The sequence below is a fragment of the Lycium barbarum genome, chromosome 5 (assembly GCF_019175385.1).
Source record: "Lycium barbarum isolate Lr01 chromosome 5, ASM1917538v2, whole genome shotgun sequence".
Classification (NCBI taxonomy): domain Eukaryota; kingdom Viridiplantae; phylum Streptophyta; class Magnoliopsida; order Solanales; family Solanaceae; genus Lycium; species Lycium barbarum.
In genome coordinates, this window is record NC_083341.1 from 59,154,389 (window position 1) to 59,176,058 (window position 21,670).

The 21,670-nt window shown below is 35.6% G+C and overlaps 1 protein-coding gene and 1 pseudogene across 2 annotated transcripts; one reads left to right on the top strand and one right to left on the bottom strand.

Moving 5' to 3' along the window:
• Positions 1 to 8,055: 8,055 nt before the first annotated feature.
• Positions 8,056 to 13,018, top strand: LOC132640879 (choline-phosphate cytidylyltransferase 1-like). Of its 2 annotated transcripts, none has more exons than XM_060357677.1 (8): positions 8,056 to 8,315; positions 8,398 to 8,623; positions 9,188 to 9,283; positions 9,800 to 9,842; positions 9,937 to 10,092; positions 10,215 to 10,295; positions 12,270 to 12,380; positions 12,481 to 13,018. In XM_060357677.1, the coding sequence occupies exons 2-8, from the start codon at positions 8,553 to 8,555 to the stop codon at positions 12,673 to 12,675; spliced, it is 753 nt and encodes a 250-aa protein (XP_060213660.1). In that variant the 5' UTR covers positions 8,056 to 8,315; positions 8,398 to 8,552; the 3' UTR covers positions 12,676 to 13,018. The 2 variants fall into 2 exon arrangements, with proteins under 2 accessions (XP_060213660.1, XP_060213661.1); XM_060357678.1 differs by having other exon boundaries at positions 8,510 to 8,623.
• A 93-nt stretch (positions 13,019 to 13,111) lies between these two features.
• LOC132640878 (anthocyanidin 3-O-glucosyltransferase 2-like) lies at positions 13,112 to 14,943 on the bottom strand (annotated as a pseudogene).
• Positions 14,944 to 21,670: the final 6,727 nt, after the last annotated feature.

The window sequence follows — 21,670 nt, forward strand, 5'->3', positions numbered from 1 at the left end:
GTGTGTGTGTGTGTGTGTGTGTGTGTGTGTGTGTGTGTGTGTGTGTGTAGAGAGAGATGACCAAAACAAGACCATTATTCATCTTTACAATTCAAGAAATTTCAAGAACAAAACATAGAGGCCATTCGGCCAAGGCAACCAAGCAAGAACCTTGAAAAAGATTTGATCAAAAAATATTTTCTTCTAGTATTCCAACTAATTTGAAGGCCCTAATCAAAATGGAGTGATTGTTGGAGTAAGTAAAGCATTTGTTGTGCAAGTTGTGAACTTAGCCAAGCCAAGAAGATAAGTGAAGAAAGGTATGTGTTCAATCTTCTTTTACATGTGTTGTGGATGATTTGTGAGTATTGTAGTATGTGGAAATGGATGAAGTTCACGAAATATGAATATAGTGGTTGTGGCCGAATATAGAGTAGTGTTGTGTAGATGTGATGAGTTGATTTTATTTAGTAGTTTGATTGTTGATATTGTGGATTCCATAATAAAAATGAAGGTTGATGAATTGAAATGAAGTTGGAATCATTGTGGGATTGTTGAAGAAGTTAAAGTGACATTAGTATGGTTTCTTATATTTGTAAGAATGATATTGCTAATGTGTAGGTTGTAAATAAAATTCATGAATTTGGAAGTGAGACATGTGTTTGGAAGATTGTAAGTTGGGTTGTTGTAATTGAAATTGAAAGAAGGAAATAGGTTGTTATTGTTCTTGTTGAATTTGGAAGGTCTCGGGTGAAGTAGTATGTTGATTGGGTTGTTTTGAATGCTATGTGAATTGAATTGAATATAAATGAAATGTCGTTGAATTGTATGACAAAGGTTGTTAATGTTAGAATGCGTCTTGAATTGATTGTTGATGTTGTTGGCACGATTGTTGGTATTGTTGTTGATAGTTTGGCCGAGTTGAATTCTCGGATTTTTGATTGATGATTTGGGCCGAGTTAGATTCTCGGGGATGGTGTATTTACAGGGGAGATGCTGCCGAAATTTCGGCAGATCATAAGTGAATTTATTTGAAAGACTAAGACAAGTGTATATGATGATGAGTCTAATGATTGTGGAAATCTTCTTGAATGTAGACTAGCGATAGCGAGCTTGGACAATTAAGCGAAGCTAATAGGACGTGGAGCAGGTATGTTAAGGCTCGCCCCTTTCTTTCAAAGGCATGATTGCGATGTTATGATTTCATAATTGTTTCCATATCTTCCTTGTTTTCGAAAGTTAGATGCTTATAATTCCAAGGCATGATTCTCCTTCCGATAACTCGTATATGTTTTTCCAAAGTGTCCATATTCTACCAAAACAGAGGTTTATGATTTTGTAAGATTTTACGATAATAACGATGGATATGTTTTACAATGACTTTGATGATGTCAAGGATGAGAATGTTTCTATATCGACCATGATAAGAACGATTTCATGTTTAAAGGTACTTGGTATGATTATTGCTTTGATTTTCCAAAATGGCTTCCGAAACATTCATAGAAGGTTCTGTACTTCAAACGCTCATAACTTTCTTATACTAAGTCGGATTGACCCGAAACTTGTTTCTGAGCCTTCAGGTGACGATTTACGTACGTACCCATCGAGTCTTGAAAATTTGTTCTATATGCATACGTATGTGATTTGGTGCCTTACGAGACTTGTGATCTTATTCTGCGTTCTCTTAATGTTATCCTTCGTTGATAGTCTCCCCTTATAATAATTGTTCCTTTAAGGTGAGACAAAGTCGGGATGATTATTCCATAATATAATCGGAGGTTACCGACCTTACGTCACTCCGATAGATACATGACTTTCTTTGGGCTCTCATGCATGCTGCTTATATGATATATGTATATGCATATGGGGAATATGGGGAAAAAGGGACATATGTTGCGCTATAGACGCATTGCCACCTGGTCAGTTGGCGTAACTTATCATCCCGGACGCGGGACATATGTGGGGGAGCCGACGTTGTTCGGCGCTATGATATGTTCTATTTTCTATATATATGAACAAGAAATGTTTTTCAAAGAAAGCTAAGCATGCATGACATCCGCCCTAAGAGGCACCCAGATGTACAGGTTATTCTTTTACCTCATGATATGCTCTATATTTCCATTCTGTTATTATTCATATTTATATCCCTTACTATGTTACTATTCATGCCTTACATACTCAGTACATTGCTCGTACTGACCCCCTTTCTTCGAGGGCTGCGTTTCATGCCGCGCAGGTACACCCAGATGAGTAGAAGCTATTATAGAAGATGTTCCAGTGGAGTTGGCAAGCTCCATTTGCTCTGGAGTGTTGCCGGGTCAGAGTACTATGCTATGATGTTTTGCTCGAAGTTAGAGACTTTGCAGACAGAGTCGTGGGTGTAGTATGTCAGTCTTGAAAGCGGCTTCACCAGCCGATGTGTCTTTATATTTTATGTTACAGACTTCACATGACCACAGATTTTGTTTTATTTGAGAACGACGAAAGAAAAGTTTCTGAAGGCTTTACTATGTATTTCATTCTTATTTGATTTAAAGGTCCAAAGAGATTATGTATGTAATAAGAGTCTGCGGGTTCGCTCGGCTCCGAATATGGGGTCGCGTGCCCATCACACCCTAGTAAGGTTGGGGTGTGACACAAGCAATGAACACAACTATTGAATGCGGACGTGTGCTGTTGAGGTGAGTCATCAAATGTTGAGACATCTAATGAATTTGGGAGAGGCATTCCAAATAATCGATAATGAACCTCAGCTTTCAATCATTTACATGACTTTAAGCTCTTTGTAATAGATGTTTTCTATTTATTTTCATCGTTGCTCCATTTTTCAGATGCATCAAATTCTTGTAATGTAATATTGAAGCAATGAAACGTCCCTTTCAGTTTGACGCACATTGCCTTGATCCTTTGGCAATGTATATCTTTGTATTTGAAAGAATTAATGTGATGCCCCCAACTTTAATTTTGGTGACCACATCTTTCCAAACCTCTTTTGTTAAACTTATGTGACTAAACTTAGAATGTAACTTTAAGCGCCTACGTACCTCGGTGAAGAGGATCAAGTCATAACGTAGTTCAATGAGTTTTATTTAATGTCCCGACTCTTTTCTAGGCCGCCTTATTTGAGGTTTTTCAAGTTAGCGGACATTTCTTTGTTTGTTGCGCTATACACGGTTTAAACTCAAGTAGGACAGTAGTATTCAACTTGAAGATTTAGCTCATTTTCATGGAACTTTTGTAACTTCAAGACTCTGCTTGATTTTGAAGAGCTTTGTAACTTGAGAATTTAGCTCAAATTTGAATAGCTTTGTAACTTGAAGATTTGGCTCAAATTTGAAGAGTTTTGCAACTTGAAGCTTCGGCTCGTATTTGAAGAACTTCGCAACTTGAATATTTGGCTCGAATTTATGGAGCTTCATGATATAAAGTTTAGGCTTGTGTGTCAAAGAGCGTTGTGACTTGAAGATTCACTAGAATGAGGAGCTTCATGACTTGAAGATTTAGCTAGAATTTGAAGATCTTTGAAACTTGAAGACTTTGCTCGAATTTAAGGAGTTTCTTGATATGAAGATTTAGCTCGAATTGATGAGCTTAACAACTTGAGGATTTAGTCCAAATTTGAAGAGCTTGTGACATAAAATTTAGACTCGTGTGTCAATGAGTATTTCAATTTGAACATTTGGCTCGAATTTGAAGTGCTTAATTTGCTACATGTAATTTCAACTAGAAGATTTAGCTCAAGTTTGATGAGTTTTGTGTCATGCAGTTTAGGCTCTTGCGTCGAGGAGCGTTTCAACTTGCAGATTTAACTCAAATTTGATGAGCTTTATGTCATGTAGTTTAAGCTCGTGTGTCAAAGAGCACTTTAACTTGCAGTTTAAGCTCGTACTATAAGGAACATTGTAACATACGTGGACTCTTCAATTTCATCTTCGGACTCAAACTTGCCCCTACTATGGTGTTCTTCTATATCTTCGTCTTCGTGAGGCTCACAGACAGGAAGCCATTGATCTCCACTTATATCAATGCTTAAATCCATAACATGTGCATATGTTGACAACTCGTCAAATGTATTGGGATTTATTCCTTTCAAGATGTACCAAAGACCCCAATGCATACCTTGGATGCACATTTCGATCCTAGAAGTTTCACTAAGGCAATCTTTGCAGTTAAGGCTCAAACGCCTCCTGCGATTGATGAAGTCGACAACTTGCTCACCATTCCTTTGGCGGGCATTTGTAATGTTACATCTTATTTTGGATTTGTTGCCTTGTGAGTAGGCTAACGTGAGCTTAAGGTGAATAAGAATTCCATGCGAGATTAAGGAAAGTATTAGATAGCTTAAGGTGCATACCATAAGATTTCAAATTTATATGAATATGCGAAATTCAGTTTGTTGAAGGAAGTGAAATGTAAGTTGTGTTCGGAAAGGTTTTCACTATAATTGAGCTAATATTTATTTGGTAATGTCTTGAGGGGATGATATAGGGCCTATTGTATGGTTAATGAAGTGTTATATAAGTTCCAAGAAGGTTCCACAAGGATTGGAAGTCAAACGAATCAACGAGAGAAAGTTTCGAGTAACTGTGGGTTATACGACCACTTATACAGTCTGTATAACTTTATACGGTCCGTATAAGGGGGTCTGTATAACATAAGCTTTACAGAGGGGTATTTTCAGGGTGGTATTATACGGTCCACTTATACAGACCGTATAAGTGGTCCGTTTAAGTCCATTGGGCAGATTTTTTATTTTTGTATAAATAGATGACCCTTGTTCTTTTATTCCATTTCTCACATTTCCAAAAGTCTTGAGAGCTTCAAAACCCTTCTCCAAGCATATTTCGCTCCAACCCAAGAGAAAACAAAGATCAAGAGGCAAGAATCAAGATACCCATGTGTTAGAAGTCTTGCTAAGGTTAGTAGACTACAAGAAATTCTTGGGTATTGAAGCTAAGGTTTTAATATAAGTTGATAGCTGCTCCAAAACTCATTAGTATGAGATAAAAGGTTAGTTTTCATGCTTATTTCATGTTATTAAGAATGATTATTTGTTGAACAACTTGGGTAGAAGAAGAAAGTAGAAAAGGAGATCTAAATGTAGCTTTTATGATATTTTTGAGTAGTAAGCTAACTTAAGTTATGATTCTTAGTATAATATAGATATAATCTTGTTATGGAAGGTAATAATAGTGATGAGGAAGCATTGTATGAAAATGTGCTAAGGATGGGTGTGAAGTTGTTAGTATAAGTTGAACATGAGAATGAATTTTGAAGACTTAATGGAATGTGATTACTTGATTATGATATTGTGGATGTTTTTTATGGATGTTTGGGAGTTGTTTTGTGATATGGTGGAAGTCGATGAAATAGGGGAAATGCTGCCCAGTTTTCGTTAACTCATGAATTGTTATAGTTTGAATTTAAGAGTATCTTTAAGACTTAACCAAGGTATGAAGCCTTTTAAATGTAGATTTTCCAAGCTTCGACGGTGAACATTAAGTAGTTAAGAAGACAAAGAGGTATGTAAGGCTAACCCTTTTTTCTTAAGGCATGATCCCATTGATGTATACCTTTATGTGGAATCCATAGTATCTTCCATGATGATTTCATTCCTAGAATCACTAAAGCTCATGATCTTGATATTCTCATGATACCATTGGTCCCATCCTATGATAGTTGATCCTCTAAGTAAGGATATAATGAAAATGATGGTGATGATGATGATGTTGAGGACATGTATGTGCTCCTATGTATATATATTTATATGTTAAAGTATGACTACTAAGAACACCGAGCTTATATGGCCGGGTATGATACCTATCGCGCGCGTACCACTGCAGTTGGGTACGGATAACACTGAGCCTTGGTAGGGCCAGGAATGTATAACACCGAGCCTTGTTATGGTCGGGTACGAAAGACACCGAACCTCTATGGTCGGGTACGAAAGACACCGAACCTCTATGGTCGGGTATGATACTACAATATGTATAAATGTATGAAATAGAAGTTTCCCATTAGAAAGAGGGTAACTAAATATGATGAACATCGCTAGAGGTATAAATGGCTCTTTCATCCCATGACTTTTCTACCTCATGTTATTTCTCATGTTTCCATTATGTTATTGATTATGCTTTACATACTAAGTACATTATTCGTATTGACGTCCTTTTGTTTATGGACGTTGCGTTATGCCTGCAGGTGAACAGGGAGATAGACTTGACCCATAGACTGCTTGTTTAGAGACTGCATAGAGGAGCTCTATTTGATCCGGAGTCGCAGTTGTTGGTACTATTCTTTTGTGTATATATATAGGCATGGCGGGCCCTGTCCCGTCCTTATGATGATGTTTCATATTCTTCTTAGAGGCTCATAGACAGTCATGTACACTAGATGTCTTTTAGCCTTGTCGGCTCATATTTTTGTATATTATTTTGTTAGCCTCGTCGGCTTGTGTATATGGATATGGGCATAGTTGTTGATGATGATATAAATGTGTCATTGCCCAATGAGATTAGTATTATTGATGTATAAAAATCATGAGTAGGCCATGTGGCTCACCTGGATATGAATATGAATGTACGATAAGAGGTGCCTGGGTGGGTTAGCACCGGGTGCCCGACATGGCCCTCCGGTTGGGTCGTGACATGTAATCTCTATCATGCTTATAACATGCCTTGTGTTGTAGAAGCGGTTGAGAAATGATTGCTCTAGTTGCTCCTACCTATCAATGGAACTAGGTTCGAGGTCTATGTACCAATCAAAGGCATTCCCTTCGAGGGATCGAACGAATTGTTTTACAAGGTCATCACCATATGTACCAGCATTATTGCAAGTTTCAACAAAGTGTGCTACGTGTTGTTTCAGACTTCCCTTGCCGTCGAATAGTTGCAACTTTGGAGGCTGATAGCCAGTAATCATCTTCAAGTTATCAATCCTTTAATATAAGGCTTAACATATGTAAGAGAAGATTTGAATGCGGACTCAGATTTATCCTTGATAGCTTCCATGATGGAGTCTTGAGCTTAGAATATGATCCAAATTAACTTGTGGATTTTTTAGTGCCTACATGTATATCTGGGCTCACGATCAAAATAAAGAAATTTGACTCTCAAAATCCGAATTATATCACATAAATTGGGACAGAGACAATAACTAAGTGATAAATTTTTATTATTCAATTTGGTATAAATAAGAAAGAGCAAACATAATTAGGGGGGAACTTGGGATTGGGAATCGGCATTATACCGTTTGGCTCCGTATATCGCGCCTTTAGCTTTTCATGCAACAAGTGGGACATATAAAGGGGTAAGAACTGTAACACAAAGCAATAATGGACGGGAGGGAAATTTAATTGAGATAGGAATGAAGATGGGAGAGAGCAACCACCATGATTCGGATGATCTCCCATTATCATCAGAATGCCCCGTTCGTGTGTATGCTGATGGGATATACGATCTCTTCCATTTTGGCCACGCCCGCTCCCTAGAACAAGCCAAAAAACTGTAATGCTTCCATCTTTTTTTCATGCATGTTATGTCCCACATCGGTACTGGTATGTGCTTGGTGTGGGCTTATATATATAGCATTGGGCTCTCTCAGCCTTAATGGCTAGCTAGCTTTTGGGTGTGGTTGTCCCTGCATTATAACAATGCTTTTACATTTATATGTATATATTGCTGCCTAGCAATGTGAAAAGTCGCTATTACAATATAATGTATACTATGTGATTTCTTCCTCTCTGTACTATTGCTGGTGGGAGGTAGACGGTGTGAACGAATAATACTTCCTCTGTATCAATTTGTATGTGATACTTTTTGATTCCCGAGATTCAAACTGTATCAACATTGACTAATATTTTGAGATGTATTTTTTCACAAAATTGATATGAGAAAAGTTGCAACTCATAGAACTTTTTATATTTCAATCTTAAAATAATGAGTTAACCTAATCCAATTTAGCTTCAAAGTTTAGTCAAATTGACTCTGAAAAAACGAAAAGTATCACATAAATTGGGACAAAGAGTAATAATATAATGAAACCTGTAAACATTGAGTTATTGGAATGATATGGACATGAATATGGATATAGAGGTTGCGCAGTGTAAAAGTATTCATAATATAATGGCTCCTTAATGATATGGCCATTACGAGAGTGGAATAAGTTTAGAGGATTATTGTATCCGATTTTCAGATACTTTAAAACTGAGGCATGGTTGATTGATCGATCGATATTTTATGTTAAAAATATACGTGTAGACAGAGAGTGACCGGTCATTGTAGGCGGTTATCAGTAATTTTGTGTAATTTGGGAAGAGTCACTTATGTTAGCTCTAGGTAATAATGCTATTATCTTTTTAGTTCAGTTAGTATCCATATGTTCCTTCTTCATTCTATTGATTGCTTTCCCAATTTGTAGTTGATTTTGGGTAAATACTGTTGAGTGTGGCCCCATTGGTGAACTACGGAATGCTTCAGGCCTATTGGCTTCTCAATCTCTTCATTAGATAGTTATTTTGGGATGGTTACAGGTTTCCCAATACATATTTGCTTGTTGGTTGTTGCTCCGACGAGATGACACGCAAATACAAGGGTAAAACTGTTATGACAGAGGAAGAGCGTTACGAATCCCTCCGCCATTGCAAGTATGTTCTTCCTTTTTCCGCCATTGCAACTATGTTCTTCCTTTTTTTTCAGTAGATTCGACTGCAAGTATATATATATATATATATATATATATATATATATATATATATATATATATATATATATATATATATATATATATAGATGATTCATATAGCTGGCCAAACTAATCTGGGACTAGCGCATAATTGATCGATTGATTACAGTCAATTTCAGCATCATATCTCATTTGCAAAAATGACTTTTCCAAAGAACATGTATTATCCAAATATGCTTTTTCCCTTTACCTAAATTGCCTCTTTGGTACTGGAAAATTCGGAAAACAAATGATGCATGTCGGGCTTTCATGTGATTCAGCCTCAATTAGGCAGCATCAATCATGACCAGTTGGAGTAATTAAATCTGTGCATTTTTCAGTCTCAAATCTGTTATGGCTGCTTGATTCTCCATTTACGTGTGGAGGCTCTCCATTTGTTTGTAATCCTTTAGTTCTATTGCCGTTAATTTTCTTTTATTATTTTATTTTAGTGCACTGGAATTGAGTGATCTTTTACTTTTTCTAGGTGGGTAGATGAAGTTATTCCTGATGCCCCATGGGTGTTGAATCAAGAGTTCCTTGACAAGCATCATATTGACTATGTTGCTAATGATGCTCTTCCGTAAGATTTCTTAGCTTCAATGTTGCTTTAACACAAATGAGATATCTTTCAGTTGGACAAAGTGAATAATCAATATTTCCATGAACTTGTGTATGGGCTATCATGAAAATGAGTTCACTTTCCCCCCACCCCACCTCCCAATCCATTTCGTTTACAACTGTATTGTTTTAAGATGTTGAAAGTTTAAAAGTATATGCCCAAGAAGTTCATGGTAAATATGATTGGAGAAGCAATGGACTCTAAATTATAAAGCATCTTACTAAAGACAAGTGGACACTGTCATGCGAAGCACCTAAAAGAACATACAATTTTGACTTTGAACTACAAGGATCTTTAAAATGAAAAAAGTGTGACTGACTTTTAAACATGCTTTCCAGGATTCAATCAGAGTATGTGTATTTTGTAACTGTGTTTAATTGTAGTTTATTTTATCCTTGTGAGAAACTTATGACAAGTCAATACAAGAATCTGGAATGGGGTATGTTTAATATTCTTCTTTTCTTGAATAATTGACAGTTATGCCGTTGCTAGTGGAGCGGGAAAGGATGTCTATGAATTTGTGAGTAATTGCTTATAGATTTTGGTATCATGCATAGCTCATTTGTTGCTTGATTAGTTTTGAAACATTCTACAGATAACAGTCTCCTTTGTAGGTCAAAGCTGTTGGAAAATTTAAAGAAACAAAACGAACAAATGGAATTTCAACTTCAGACATGATAATGAGGATAGTTAAAGACTATAATCAGTATGTGATGCGAAACTTGGATCGTGGATATTCAAGGAAGGAACTTGGTGTTAGCTATGTCAAGGCATGACCTTTGTTCAAATATAGTGTTCTGCTTTACTTATTTAGACCCTTTTGATTGCTTCACATGGAATTCCTTTGGTATGTGATATGGCCTTTTGATGAGATATTGCTTCATTTATTCAGGAAAAGCGATTGAGGGTCAACATGAGGCTACTGCAGTTACAGGAGAAAGTCAAAGAACATCAGGAGAAAGTGGGAGAAAAGGTATGGCCTCAATATGAAGGACAATCAGTTGTCTGCATGTATAAATGATACTATGTGTATGCATGAGTAATCAATGCCTTTTTTATGATTGATGGAAAGAGCTAAGATAGACTTGAATTCATTTCTAACCCGAAAATGTAGAAAACAAACACTTTATTAATTGGATGGTACAACTACTCAAATAGCTAATTGTCCTTTTGCTTATAGCTTTTTATTTCTTGATTGCCTGTTGTCTTGATTTATGCAAGTATATTTGACCTTGAATCCATTAAACTATGTAGTTTTGGTCCATCTTTAGAGAAAATAATTAAATTGAAACTATTAATAGTGCCATATTACATCAAGATATGGTGTAGAAGTAGTGACTTAACATAATACATGGGTAGTTACATGGTTTAGCAAATAGCAGTCCCTTTAATTTGCGAGACTCGTAAGTGGAGGGACCAAAACATGCATTTCAATTAATGAAGGTTAAATTTGTTTAATTCAAAATCATGAGATCAGAATCGATACCTGTAAATAACCAAGGGAGAAAAGTGCAAATTTTTCCTATGTACTAAAAGCCCACTTTCATTTTCTTTCTCAGGATGCTGGGTTAGGAATGAGAACCTTTATGTTAAGTTAGGGGTATTTGTCTGTTACTTTAGAGCTATTTATAAAGGTTATAGGAGTAACTGAATCTGACTTTTCAGCACCTAGTTATATCACTTCACACTCTGAGCCGCTAACTGTGAAACAGTAGGTATCAAGATTTAAGTCTTACATTTGCTTTTAACTAATCTGATTTTTGTTTATTTGTAGCAATAGTGTTTATCTCTCGGCTTTTAGTGCCTTCTTGGTGATATCAATCTCTCATTATATAGCATTTAAATATATTTCAAGTTGTTACTTTTTCCTTCCGCTACTTTTTTTTCGTTTTGGTTTCTGAGGGAAAGAAGAGTTGCTCGGGGATAGCGGAAGTAATCTTTTCACTTTCTGAGGATGCTTTTAGAATGTTCCATTAAGTCCTTGTAGATTGGTTCAATCTGTGGCATTCAAGAGTTCACAGGGCTATATTGGAGTTTGGGGAAACCTATTTCTTGAAATGAGCAGATTTAAGTAAGACGGATATCATGAGATTCCCAAGTAGATTTGGTTTCATAAGGGCCTCACGTTAAAAGTGGGTGGAACTTGGAAGGAAGAAAATATAAGATCAGAGATGCAAGTAAGTTTATGACTAGTAGAAAGAGAATTGGTGTCTGAAAGGATCGTGGATTTCCTTTGCAATTGCTCATAGTTACATTATCTTTTGAGCTCTCACTTAATTTACTTGGGATAAGAGCCACTTCCTTTGTTTCCAAGTTGTTCCTCATTTCGTCTGTCGTCAGATCATACAATGATATACTTCAAGAATAGTCACCACCCTCGCAAGTGTATGGGAAATAGGCGAAGTAGAATTTTTTGCTTGACATATTAAAGAAACAGAGAGAAAAAAAGAACATGGACATGGATATAAGAAAACATGTGCATCCCCGTATTCAGCTTACTTAGCCTTTCATTGCTACGCCATGCACATGATATTCAGCGAACTACTTGGATAAACTCTACCTGATTTATCCAAATACTAGATGTGTGAATGTTAGGTTTCAGAGAGTTGGTGAGGAGATAGCACTTTAAGGCTTGCTTCTTCCCTGAGTTCTAGGACAATCTGAATTCTTAGATCCGTCCTTCTCAAAAGAATGAAAAAGGAGTGTATACTGATGAAAAAAAAATAGTATGATTTAGCAAGGTTATTGAGCCATTCTTGTAGCTTGAATTTGGGGAAAGATATCCATAGTTGGAGACCTACTTTCAGTCTTAGGTGATTGAGGTGGTTGCTATAATCATTGGAAAAAATTTCATTAGTTTTATGTATCCCCAGGAAGAATATGCTGTGTCCCTTTCTGTTATGTGGTTGATATGATTCATGATTGTACATGTGCCCTTATGTTATAGATTCAAACTGTGGCAAAAACTGCTGGTATGCATCGCAATGAGTGGATTGAAAATGCTGATCGTTGGGTCGCTGGATTTCTTCAGATGCTCGAAGAGGGTTGCCATAAAATGGTGAGCAGTATCAATGAATCGTTGTATCTAGCTACTAACGAGTAGTTCATGAATATGGTTTTATTTAATGGTTCTTATTTCATAAAATTATGGATACTAGGAAACAGCCATCAGGGATCGAATTCAAGATCGATCAAGAGGCCAGCAATCAAGAGACTTGCTGGAAATTGGAAGTAAGAACGACACTGATGATGATGAACATGGTGATGAGTACTACTGTGTCGAAGAGGACGAGGAAGAAGAGTATTTTGAAAATGAAGAACAGTATATTGAGGAAAGAAAGATTACATCGTAGTCTGTAGAGAACACTTGTGCTTAAGGGTCTAACACTAGTAACATCTGCTTCTTTGATTGTTGTTGTAGGGTTGATATGGAATTAGGTGGCTGCTGCAGAGGATTGTTGTTGCTGCAGTAGTTGCATGGAGCTTGTGTATCTGAGCTGATTCTAACTTAATAACACATTTTTTAAATTCTTTTTCTTTTCGTATAGTTATTCCAATTCGGTCTGCACAGTTGAATACATGTTTATCGTTTTGTTCGAATATATCTTGCCTCTTTAGTAGATGTTCTGTTTAGCAACCGAGTGTTAATATGACACTATTTTTGTTAAATAAGAGATGGTTATAGCATTCTTTTAAGCTGCAATTGTACTAGCACAGATGTAAAATATTTACTTGTACCCGGGTGTACCAGACTCACCAGTGTTTTCCAGAAAAGGATAAATTACACATATGAAAGTTCAGTGCACACACTAAAAATTCCCTAAGATATATGATCTCTAAGTAATCTTTGACAAAACATTTCATAAAACAGGGAATTGTAGTACAAAAGATCTGGCACTTAGTTGTTTTCTCCATAAACATAGATTAGGTAAGAAAAAAAAATCAAACAGTAATAATGTTCTCCAATCGTCTTGACAACAGCTTCTTTTCCACCTTGCTAGCCGTCAAGAATGGTCTTGATGAAACATCCTAAAGAATCAAAGGAAGAACCACCTTCCATCAAGACCTCCCTGCTCTTGTACCCCATCCCTTTCACTCTTTTCCTCACTGGATTTTCACTATCCATTATGCATCTTATAGCATTCTCAATCTCCTCTGCTGTCACTATTCCTCCACTGCTATTCCCCATCCTGTAATCTAGTCTCAATTCCACTGCCAGTTCAAGATCCTTCACCATCTGAAACGCGTTTATCTGCTGCTCACCGTATAAAGGCCATGTCACCATAGGAACTCCATGCCATAAGCTCTCCATTATCGAGTTCCATCCACAGTGAGACACAAAACCAGCAGTAGCTTTGTGAGCCAAGACATGCACTTGTGGTGCCCAACCACACACCATTCCCCTCTCTTTAGTCGTACTCAAGAATCCTTCAGGCAGCAGCTCATCCAACTTGCTGCTATATTGAAAACCAATATTGGACACATTTATCGACCACAAGAACCTCACCCCACTTCGTTCAAGCGCAATCGCCAACTCTTGTAATTGTGGCACCTCTAAAACCCCCATGCTTCCAAAACACAGAAATATCACAGATGATGGTGGTTGATCCTCTAGCCATTTCATGATTTCTTCCTTATTTTCCTCCCTACCCTTTTGACCCTCAAGGTCAAGATTAGGTCCTATTGTGTATACTTGAGGTAGTTCAGGATCAGATGTTAAAGAACTCAAAGCATGGGGCTCAAGTTCAGCAAATGTGTCGATGAGAATTCCTCTGGTTTCTTTGAACCTAACACCCAAGTTACGGAACGCTGTGTAACCTTCCTTGTTTAATGCAAAACTTGGCAAGACATTTGAGGGCACTAAGTTGGTATAGGCTGGTATATCTAAAACAGAATCTGTGAGGCTAAATTCCCTCCCATTGTGGCTGTGCCATACAGAGAGGTAAAGCACAAAACCAAGAAAACCTGCACCAGAAGTGAAGAAAATATAGGGAGGAATCCCAAGTTCATTCGCTACATCAACCATTGAACCAACTATTCTTGTGTTGGAATCTTTGTTGTTGATAATAGCATCTTTGACTAGGTGTTTATAGCTTGATATCATCAGAGATAAGAAATTCTCCAAAGACTTGGTGAATTCTTCAAAGGGTGGTGGTTTAACTTGAGCAAGTGTGATGAGTTTGATCCTATGATTACTAGCAGTATTGGAAGAGAAACTTTGAATGTACGTGTTTATGCTTGCATCAAATGGAGCCTGAGGCCTAATAACGATCATGGTTATACATAGTTGTTCATCAAGATTGAGCAATTTTTCTGCAAACCTGCATGTGGGGGACAAGGTGACCTATGCCTGGAGCAGGAACAAACACCAATTCTGCTTTTTTCATATTTTGAAGCTAACTACAAGATGAAGATGAAGGGAAAATTGGAAAGCTAGTGGTGTGTTGAATATGTCTAAGCTTTAGTGTTCATTTAAAGGAGTTCTACATCAATAATTGTCATCGTCAAATGTCAATATCCGTTATCATATTCTTTTGTGATGAATGAATGCAGCTAAATAAACTTTCGGTATTCTATATGTTATTATATTTTTATGTGACAGTGTTTGACTGTACATGAACTTCAAGAAAGAAAGATTTTTGCCGCATGCCAAAAGTACCTTTAGGCTTTAAAATTAGAGCGTTTAGATATGTCTATGTTATTTCTATGATTATTATATGGGCCTATCATTAGGGGTAAAATGATGGGTTCAAAGTTAAGTTTCTTAATGAATAGAGATGTCCTTGGTTTATAAACATACTAAAAAGCAAAGATAATGGAATAAACCCTCTGTCCCAATTTAGGTGGCATGGTTCAATTTTGAGAGTCAGTTTAATTTTGATTGTGAATTAGGGCATGAAATCTTTAAGTTTTTTGAAATAAAATTTACATATTTGAAAACTACGTAAAAAGTACTATAAGTCATAATAACATTAATTTTTTTTATATATGAAAAAATTATGGTTATAGAAAGACTTATTTAAATCTCGAAATCCGAAAAGTGTCATAAATTGGGACAGATGGAGTAATATTTGCAACCGTCAGTAAGCGTAGCTTAGACTAAGCTGCTTGGTAACTTGGGAGAAGAAAAAAAGGAAAAATAAATCTATAAAAATTGATAATTATATATAAATAAACAACCTGATAAAGAGCCCGTTTGGATTGGCTTATAAGTTGCTTATAAGCTGTTTTCAGCTTTTTTGAGTGTTTGGCTGGCCAGCTTAAAGTCGTTTTGTGCTCAAAATAAGCCCAAAAAATTAATTGGGCCCGTTTGACTTAGCTTATGTAAAGCAGCTTATAAGCTTTTTTTAAGCCCATCCAAACAGGCTCAAAATTAGTTAAACTACATTAGTGGAAGTGTAAGAATTATTTGAATTATTAAATTTCCTTAAACCAACTAAAAGACAAAAAAGGACCCACTCCGACTCATTTCAAATAATACATCTTATTATTGCGAAGAAAATGTCTACTTTTATAATTTAAGCACGTACTTCACCTAGGGGTGCTTATTGGGCGGATCGGGCGGATAATTATGCTTAACGGTTCGGCTTATCGGTTATCGGCTTTTAAATGTCCTAGTCCGCTAGCCAACCGATAAGATATCGGTTGGTTCGGTATCGGGTTAGCAATTATCGGGCGGTTATTGGACGGTGTATCGGCTAAATCTAAGAGAAAATGAATTTAAAATCACTAACACGTAATCCAGCTTCCACCGACAAAATTAAGATCACTACTTCCAATTCTTTTGCATAAGTGCTTTTGCAAAGATAAAATGATGGATTGTGCAAGCAGATGTTTTTATTTTGCTTGAAATCACAATATGTAATCCAATTAAATGATGGATTCAGGGGAAAGAGTAGTTAGTTTGCTTATGCACTGTGCAAGTAGATAGTTTAATTTGTACACCTACCAAATTGCTTGATTAAAAGATAACAACTAACAGAAAATACCAAAAGGATGATCAATTGCAGATAACTAATGGAGTAGTACTGATTTCATATTCACTACAACTTTGCCTGCATTTCGAAAATTGAAACTTTCTGAAGACAACTACAGTCTCACTCCACAAACAATAAATATGGAGCGCAAAATGAGTATCCACGCAAATATTCCAAATTTACAATACAGACCACCAACATCACTCTCAATAAATACTTTATATACCTAGAGGTTAAAATATAAATATGATAATTCTAAACGGGTTAACGGTTTACCCGATTAGGAAATTGGGTACTCCGCCCCCGCACCGATAAGCCGTTAACTATAATATTTTAATCCGTTCACCAACCATTAATCCAATAACCCAATACCAATAACCCAATTAGCCAATTTTGCGGTTGGGTTATCAGTTACGGTTCGGTTTTGAACAGCCCTAACTTCACCTAATTAAGAATAGTTATCTGCATATTAAAAATAGTCATTTTCCTACTATATAGAAACGTCATCGTCGTCAGTCACTCCTTTTTCATCGTCTGTTTAAAAAAAATTGTGAGCCCACATATTTGAAACAACTATTAATATTTTTTTTTAAAAATGTGGGCCCACATATTTTAAATAACTACTAATATTTAAAAAATGGGTCCACATATTTTAAACAACTACTAATATTTTTTTTAAAAATTGTGGGCCCCATATTAAACACCAACCAGTAATACAAAAAAAAAAAAAAAAGTGGAACTCACCACATCCAAACTGACAGGAAAAAAAAGTGCTTAGAAAATCAAACAATTAAATCAATAATGATGAATGCATTACCACATGCGTATCAACCCATTAGAGGGAGCAAATGAAATTATTGTACAACAACATACTTAAAATACAAAAGTGCTTAGAAAATCAAACAATTAAATCAATAATGATGGATTTATTGCCACATGCATATCAACCCATTAGTGGGAGCAAATGCAATTATTGTACAACAATATACTTAAAATACTTATAAATTAAAATAAGATAAAAAAATTCAAAAAAACACCAACCAATTAAGCATTTAAAAAAAAAGTGTGATCCCCATATTAAACACCAACCAATATTAAAAAATAAGAAAAACTACCAACCAATATTTAAAAAAAAAAAAAAAGTAAATAAAGTGGAACCCACCATCTCAAAACTCACGGGAAAAAAAAAAAGGTGGACTCCGTATTAACAAAATCAAACAATATAAAAAAAAAAAAAAAAAAGGTGAATCCCATATTAAAAAAACAAACAATGTCAAAAAAAAAGAGTGCAGACTTTGTATTCGTAGCAAACACTAATATAATAAAGTTTTAGATACAGAGCACAAACTATAATGTTATATTAATCGTGTTTTGAACATATTATCCCATATTGACAAAATCAAGCAATATTAAAAAAAAAACAATGTCAAAAAAAAGTGTAGACTTTGTATTCATAGCAAACACTAATATAATAAAGTTTTAGATACGGAGCACAAACTATAATGTTATATTAATCGTGTTTTGAACATAGTGTACATACATTATATATATATATATATATATATATATATATATATATATATATATATATATATATATGTATATATATATATATATATATGCATAAAAATAGTGCAAACTAATAATGTTACTAAACAACACCAAGCAATATAAAAAAAAATAGATAAAGCATGGGTTTAGACCCATGCTTCGTCGTCCGTTGTCCCTTTTAAAAAAAAAGGAGGGGGTGAACCCCATATTAAATAACACCGAGCAATAAAAAAAAAGGAAAAAAAAATGGAACTCACCACCTCCAAACTCATAGGAAAAAAAAAAGTGGACCACATATTATCAAAATCAAGCAATATATAAAAAAAAAAGTGAACCCCATATTAAAAAAAATATAATGTTAAAGAAAAAAAGTGCAAACTTTATATTCGTAGCAAACACTAATATAATAAAGTGTTAGATACAGATTACAAACTACAATGTTATATTAATCGTGTTTTGAACATAGTATATGTATATATATTATATGCATAAAAATAGTACAAACTAATAATGTCCAAAAAAAAAAAAGTGCACCCCATAAAGGGTGAACCCCATACTAAACGACATCAAGCAATATAAAAAAAAAAAAAGTGGAACCCACCATCTCCAAACTCACGATAAAAAAAAGTGGACCCCATATTAACAAAATCAAGTAATATAAAAAAAAAAGTGAACCCCATATTAAAAAAAAATAATGTCAAAAAAAAAAGTGCAGACTTTGTATTCGTAGTAAACACTAATATAATAAAGTTTTAGATACGGAGTACAAACTACAATGTTATATTAATCATGTTTTGAACATAGTATATATATATATATATATATATATATATATATTATCACTATTCAAAAATAACTACATACACATAAATGCACTATAATCTAAAGTGTTGGGCCCGTGCACAGCAGGGGCATAGGCCGTCCAGTTTCCTTAGAAAAGATGGAGCTTCATGCTGACGAACAAACAACCCACAGTGTATTTCTTGGTCTAAAGTGGTCATTGGTACTGAGAGAAATTAAGATTTTAGAGCATGTTTAATCAAACGGCTAAAAATTGCTAATTTTGAGAAGTATTTTTTTAAAAATGCTTTCTAAAAAAGTACTTTTGGTGAGAAAAAATTTGTGTTTGGCTAATTCATTTGAAAAATGCTTTTGATAAGTAGATTGTGTTTGGTTAATCTTTAAAAAAATGTTTTTGAGAGTCAAACAACGAAAAAGGACAAGTATCAATGAAAGTTTTTTTTTTGAACTGCAATGAACGTTTACCATTAAGACTATTTTATAGTGAAAAGCTATTTAAAATATCTATTATGAAAGACTTTAATTAAGTTTTTGCTTTTATTTAATTAAAATTAAGTACATATTAAAATTTTTAATCAATATCGTTGTAGTCATTTTTAAAATTTTATTGAATTTAAATCAGTATATTAATTTGGACTATATTAAATTTAAGAAAATAGTTCAAATAATGTGGCTAATATGGTTGGATTAATCATCTAATCTTAAAGATATTGGGCTAGTCCATTTGATTGGGCTCCAAATGATGAGTCCACTTTAATAGCCCAAAGTCCAAGCCCATCTTGAAATGCAAGCCCGCGCCACATGTCAAATGAGGTGGCAATCCAAGTCAAATTAATGGGCCAATGAAATCATGCCAAGTGTATGGATGATATGCTCTGACCAATCAAATGACAAGGCTACACCTCCCTAAAAGCTATAAATAGGGATCCTCATAACTCATAAAGGAGGAGGAATTAAGAACAAGAAGCAAGAAGAGAGCTCGTGGATCAAAGTCTACATATTTCTCTACAAGCTACAAGTTCAAGCATCCAAGCCATCAAGTTCAAGCTCAAGTTCAAGTTCAAGATTAAGAACGAAGGCAAGTATCAAGGCGTTCAAGATCAAATTACTTGTTCGTGGCAAATACCAAATCCAAATTCAAATACGAAGATTCAAGATCAAGCTGCTGAAGCCTTTGAATCTAAATCATATTCAAGTTTCAACATAGTTTACGTTATTGTTGGAGAATCAGAGGATTATATAGAGATTGTAACACTCAATATTCTTGAAATCAAATACTACATTTTGTTACTCAATTTTCTTGTCTTGATTATTTATTTTTCTAAAGACTCGGAAATTTGTTGGTTACAAATTTTGGCACGCCCAGTGGGACCTTCTCTACCTCTCATCTCTTCACATTAATCATCAAATCGCAAGAACACTGAAATGGCATCCAAGAAGATCAACTCCAAGTCTACTGCTATTAAGGGTACTGATTCCAAGTTTTCCTCTGAGGTGGAAAACATATTGGAAACTACAATGGGAAGTTTGGGACCTGTCACTAGGAACAAAGAAAACTTACTAGGACAACAAGCATCTCAAGTGCTGTCCACATCAGTTCCTGTCTTTGAACTTCAATCCTCAAAGGGGGCAAGAGTCTTTCCGGATGGATTGGAAAAAGGAGAGAATATCGCTGAGATCGTTGAAAAGACGTTGGCTCATCTTAGCCCACTCCAAACTAAGAATCTCATCATCCAAGATGAAGATGATGCCTTGATCACCAGATCTGCCTCAATCACTCCACAAAATCTTTTTCTTTCGAATTTCATTTTGAGGGAAAATCCATGTTTTGCTCCATCATCTACAACATCCATCCAAGCAATGATGACTAATACCTCAACTGTTGAAGAACAACTCGCGAGCTTGACGAAGGCGATTGGTGACTTGACGAAATATGTGCAAGACCAAGATAATCGAATTGTCAAGTTGACAGACAGATTTGATAGTGTGATGGAGGGGGATTCGAGTCATGCACCTGGGAAGCATCCTATGGTACAAGAAAAAGAAGATCTGTCTACAAAACAAGTGCATGTTGCTGAGGAACTACAAGTATCCTCTGAAGGATTAATCCCAATTCATCGACTGAAGGACTTCATTATGGGAACAATTAAAGACAAGTATGATCTTGCTTCTAAGTCTTCGATTACATACGCCAAGCCATACACTTCAAGGATCGATGGGTTAAAGATGCCTGCAGGTTATCAGCCTCCAAAATTTCAACAATTTGATGGTAAAGGAAATCCAAAGCAACATGTTTCTCACTTCGTGGAAACTTGCAATAATGCTGGGACTTATGGGGATTATCTTGTTAAGCAGTTTGTGCGCTCTTTGCAAGGGAATGCATTTGACTGGTATACAGATCTCGATGCTGGTTCTATTGATAGTTGGGAGCAACTTGAATATGAATTTCTCAATCGCCTCTATAGCACGAGGCGTATTGTAAGCATGGTTGAACTTACAAATATGCATCAATGGAAAGATGAGCCCGTCATTGATTTCATCAGTCGATGGAGAAATGCTAGCCTCAATTGTAAAGACAGACTTAGTGAGGCTTCTGCCATTGAAATGTGTATCCAAGGAATGCACTGGGGACTTCTTTATATCCTACAAGGAATCAAGCCCAAGTCTTTTGAAGAATTGGCTACACGTGCTCACGATATAGAATTAAGCATATCCTCAAACGAAAATCAAAGGCCACCAGTTTATGAGCCTCGTAAAGGGAAAGACAAACTAGAAGTAAAGAGAGGGGGTAGGTTTGTGCCAAAGTCTGAAAGAAAAGAGTCAATGAATGTTAATTCTGCACCATTAAAGGTCACCACAAAGCTAAGCAAGAAGCAAAGTGTGAAGACTACATCTTTCCAAAATAATGGTGGCAAAAAGTTAACTTTGAAGGAAATGCAAGAAAAAGAGTATCCATTCCTAGACTCAGATGTTCCAGCAATATTTGAAGAACTTCTTGCATTGAAGCTTATTGAGTTAC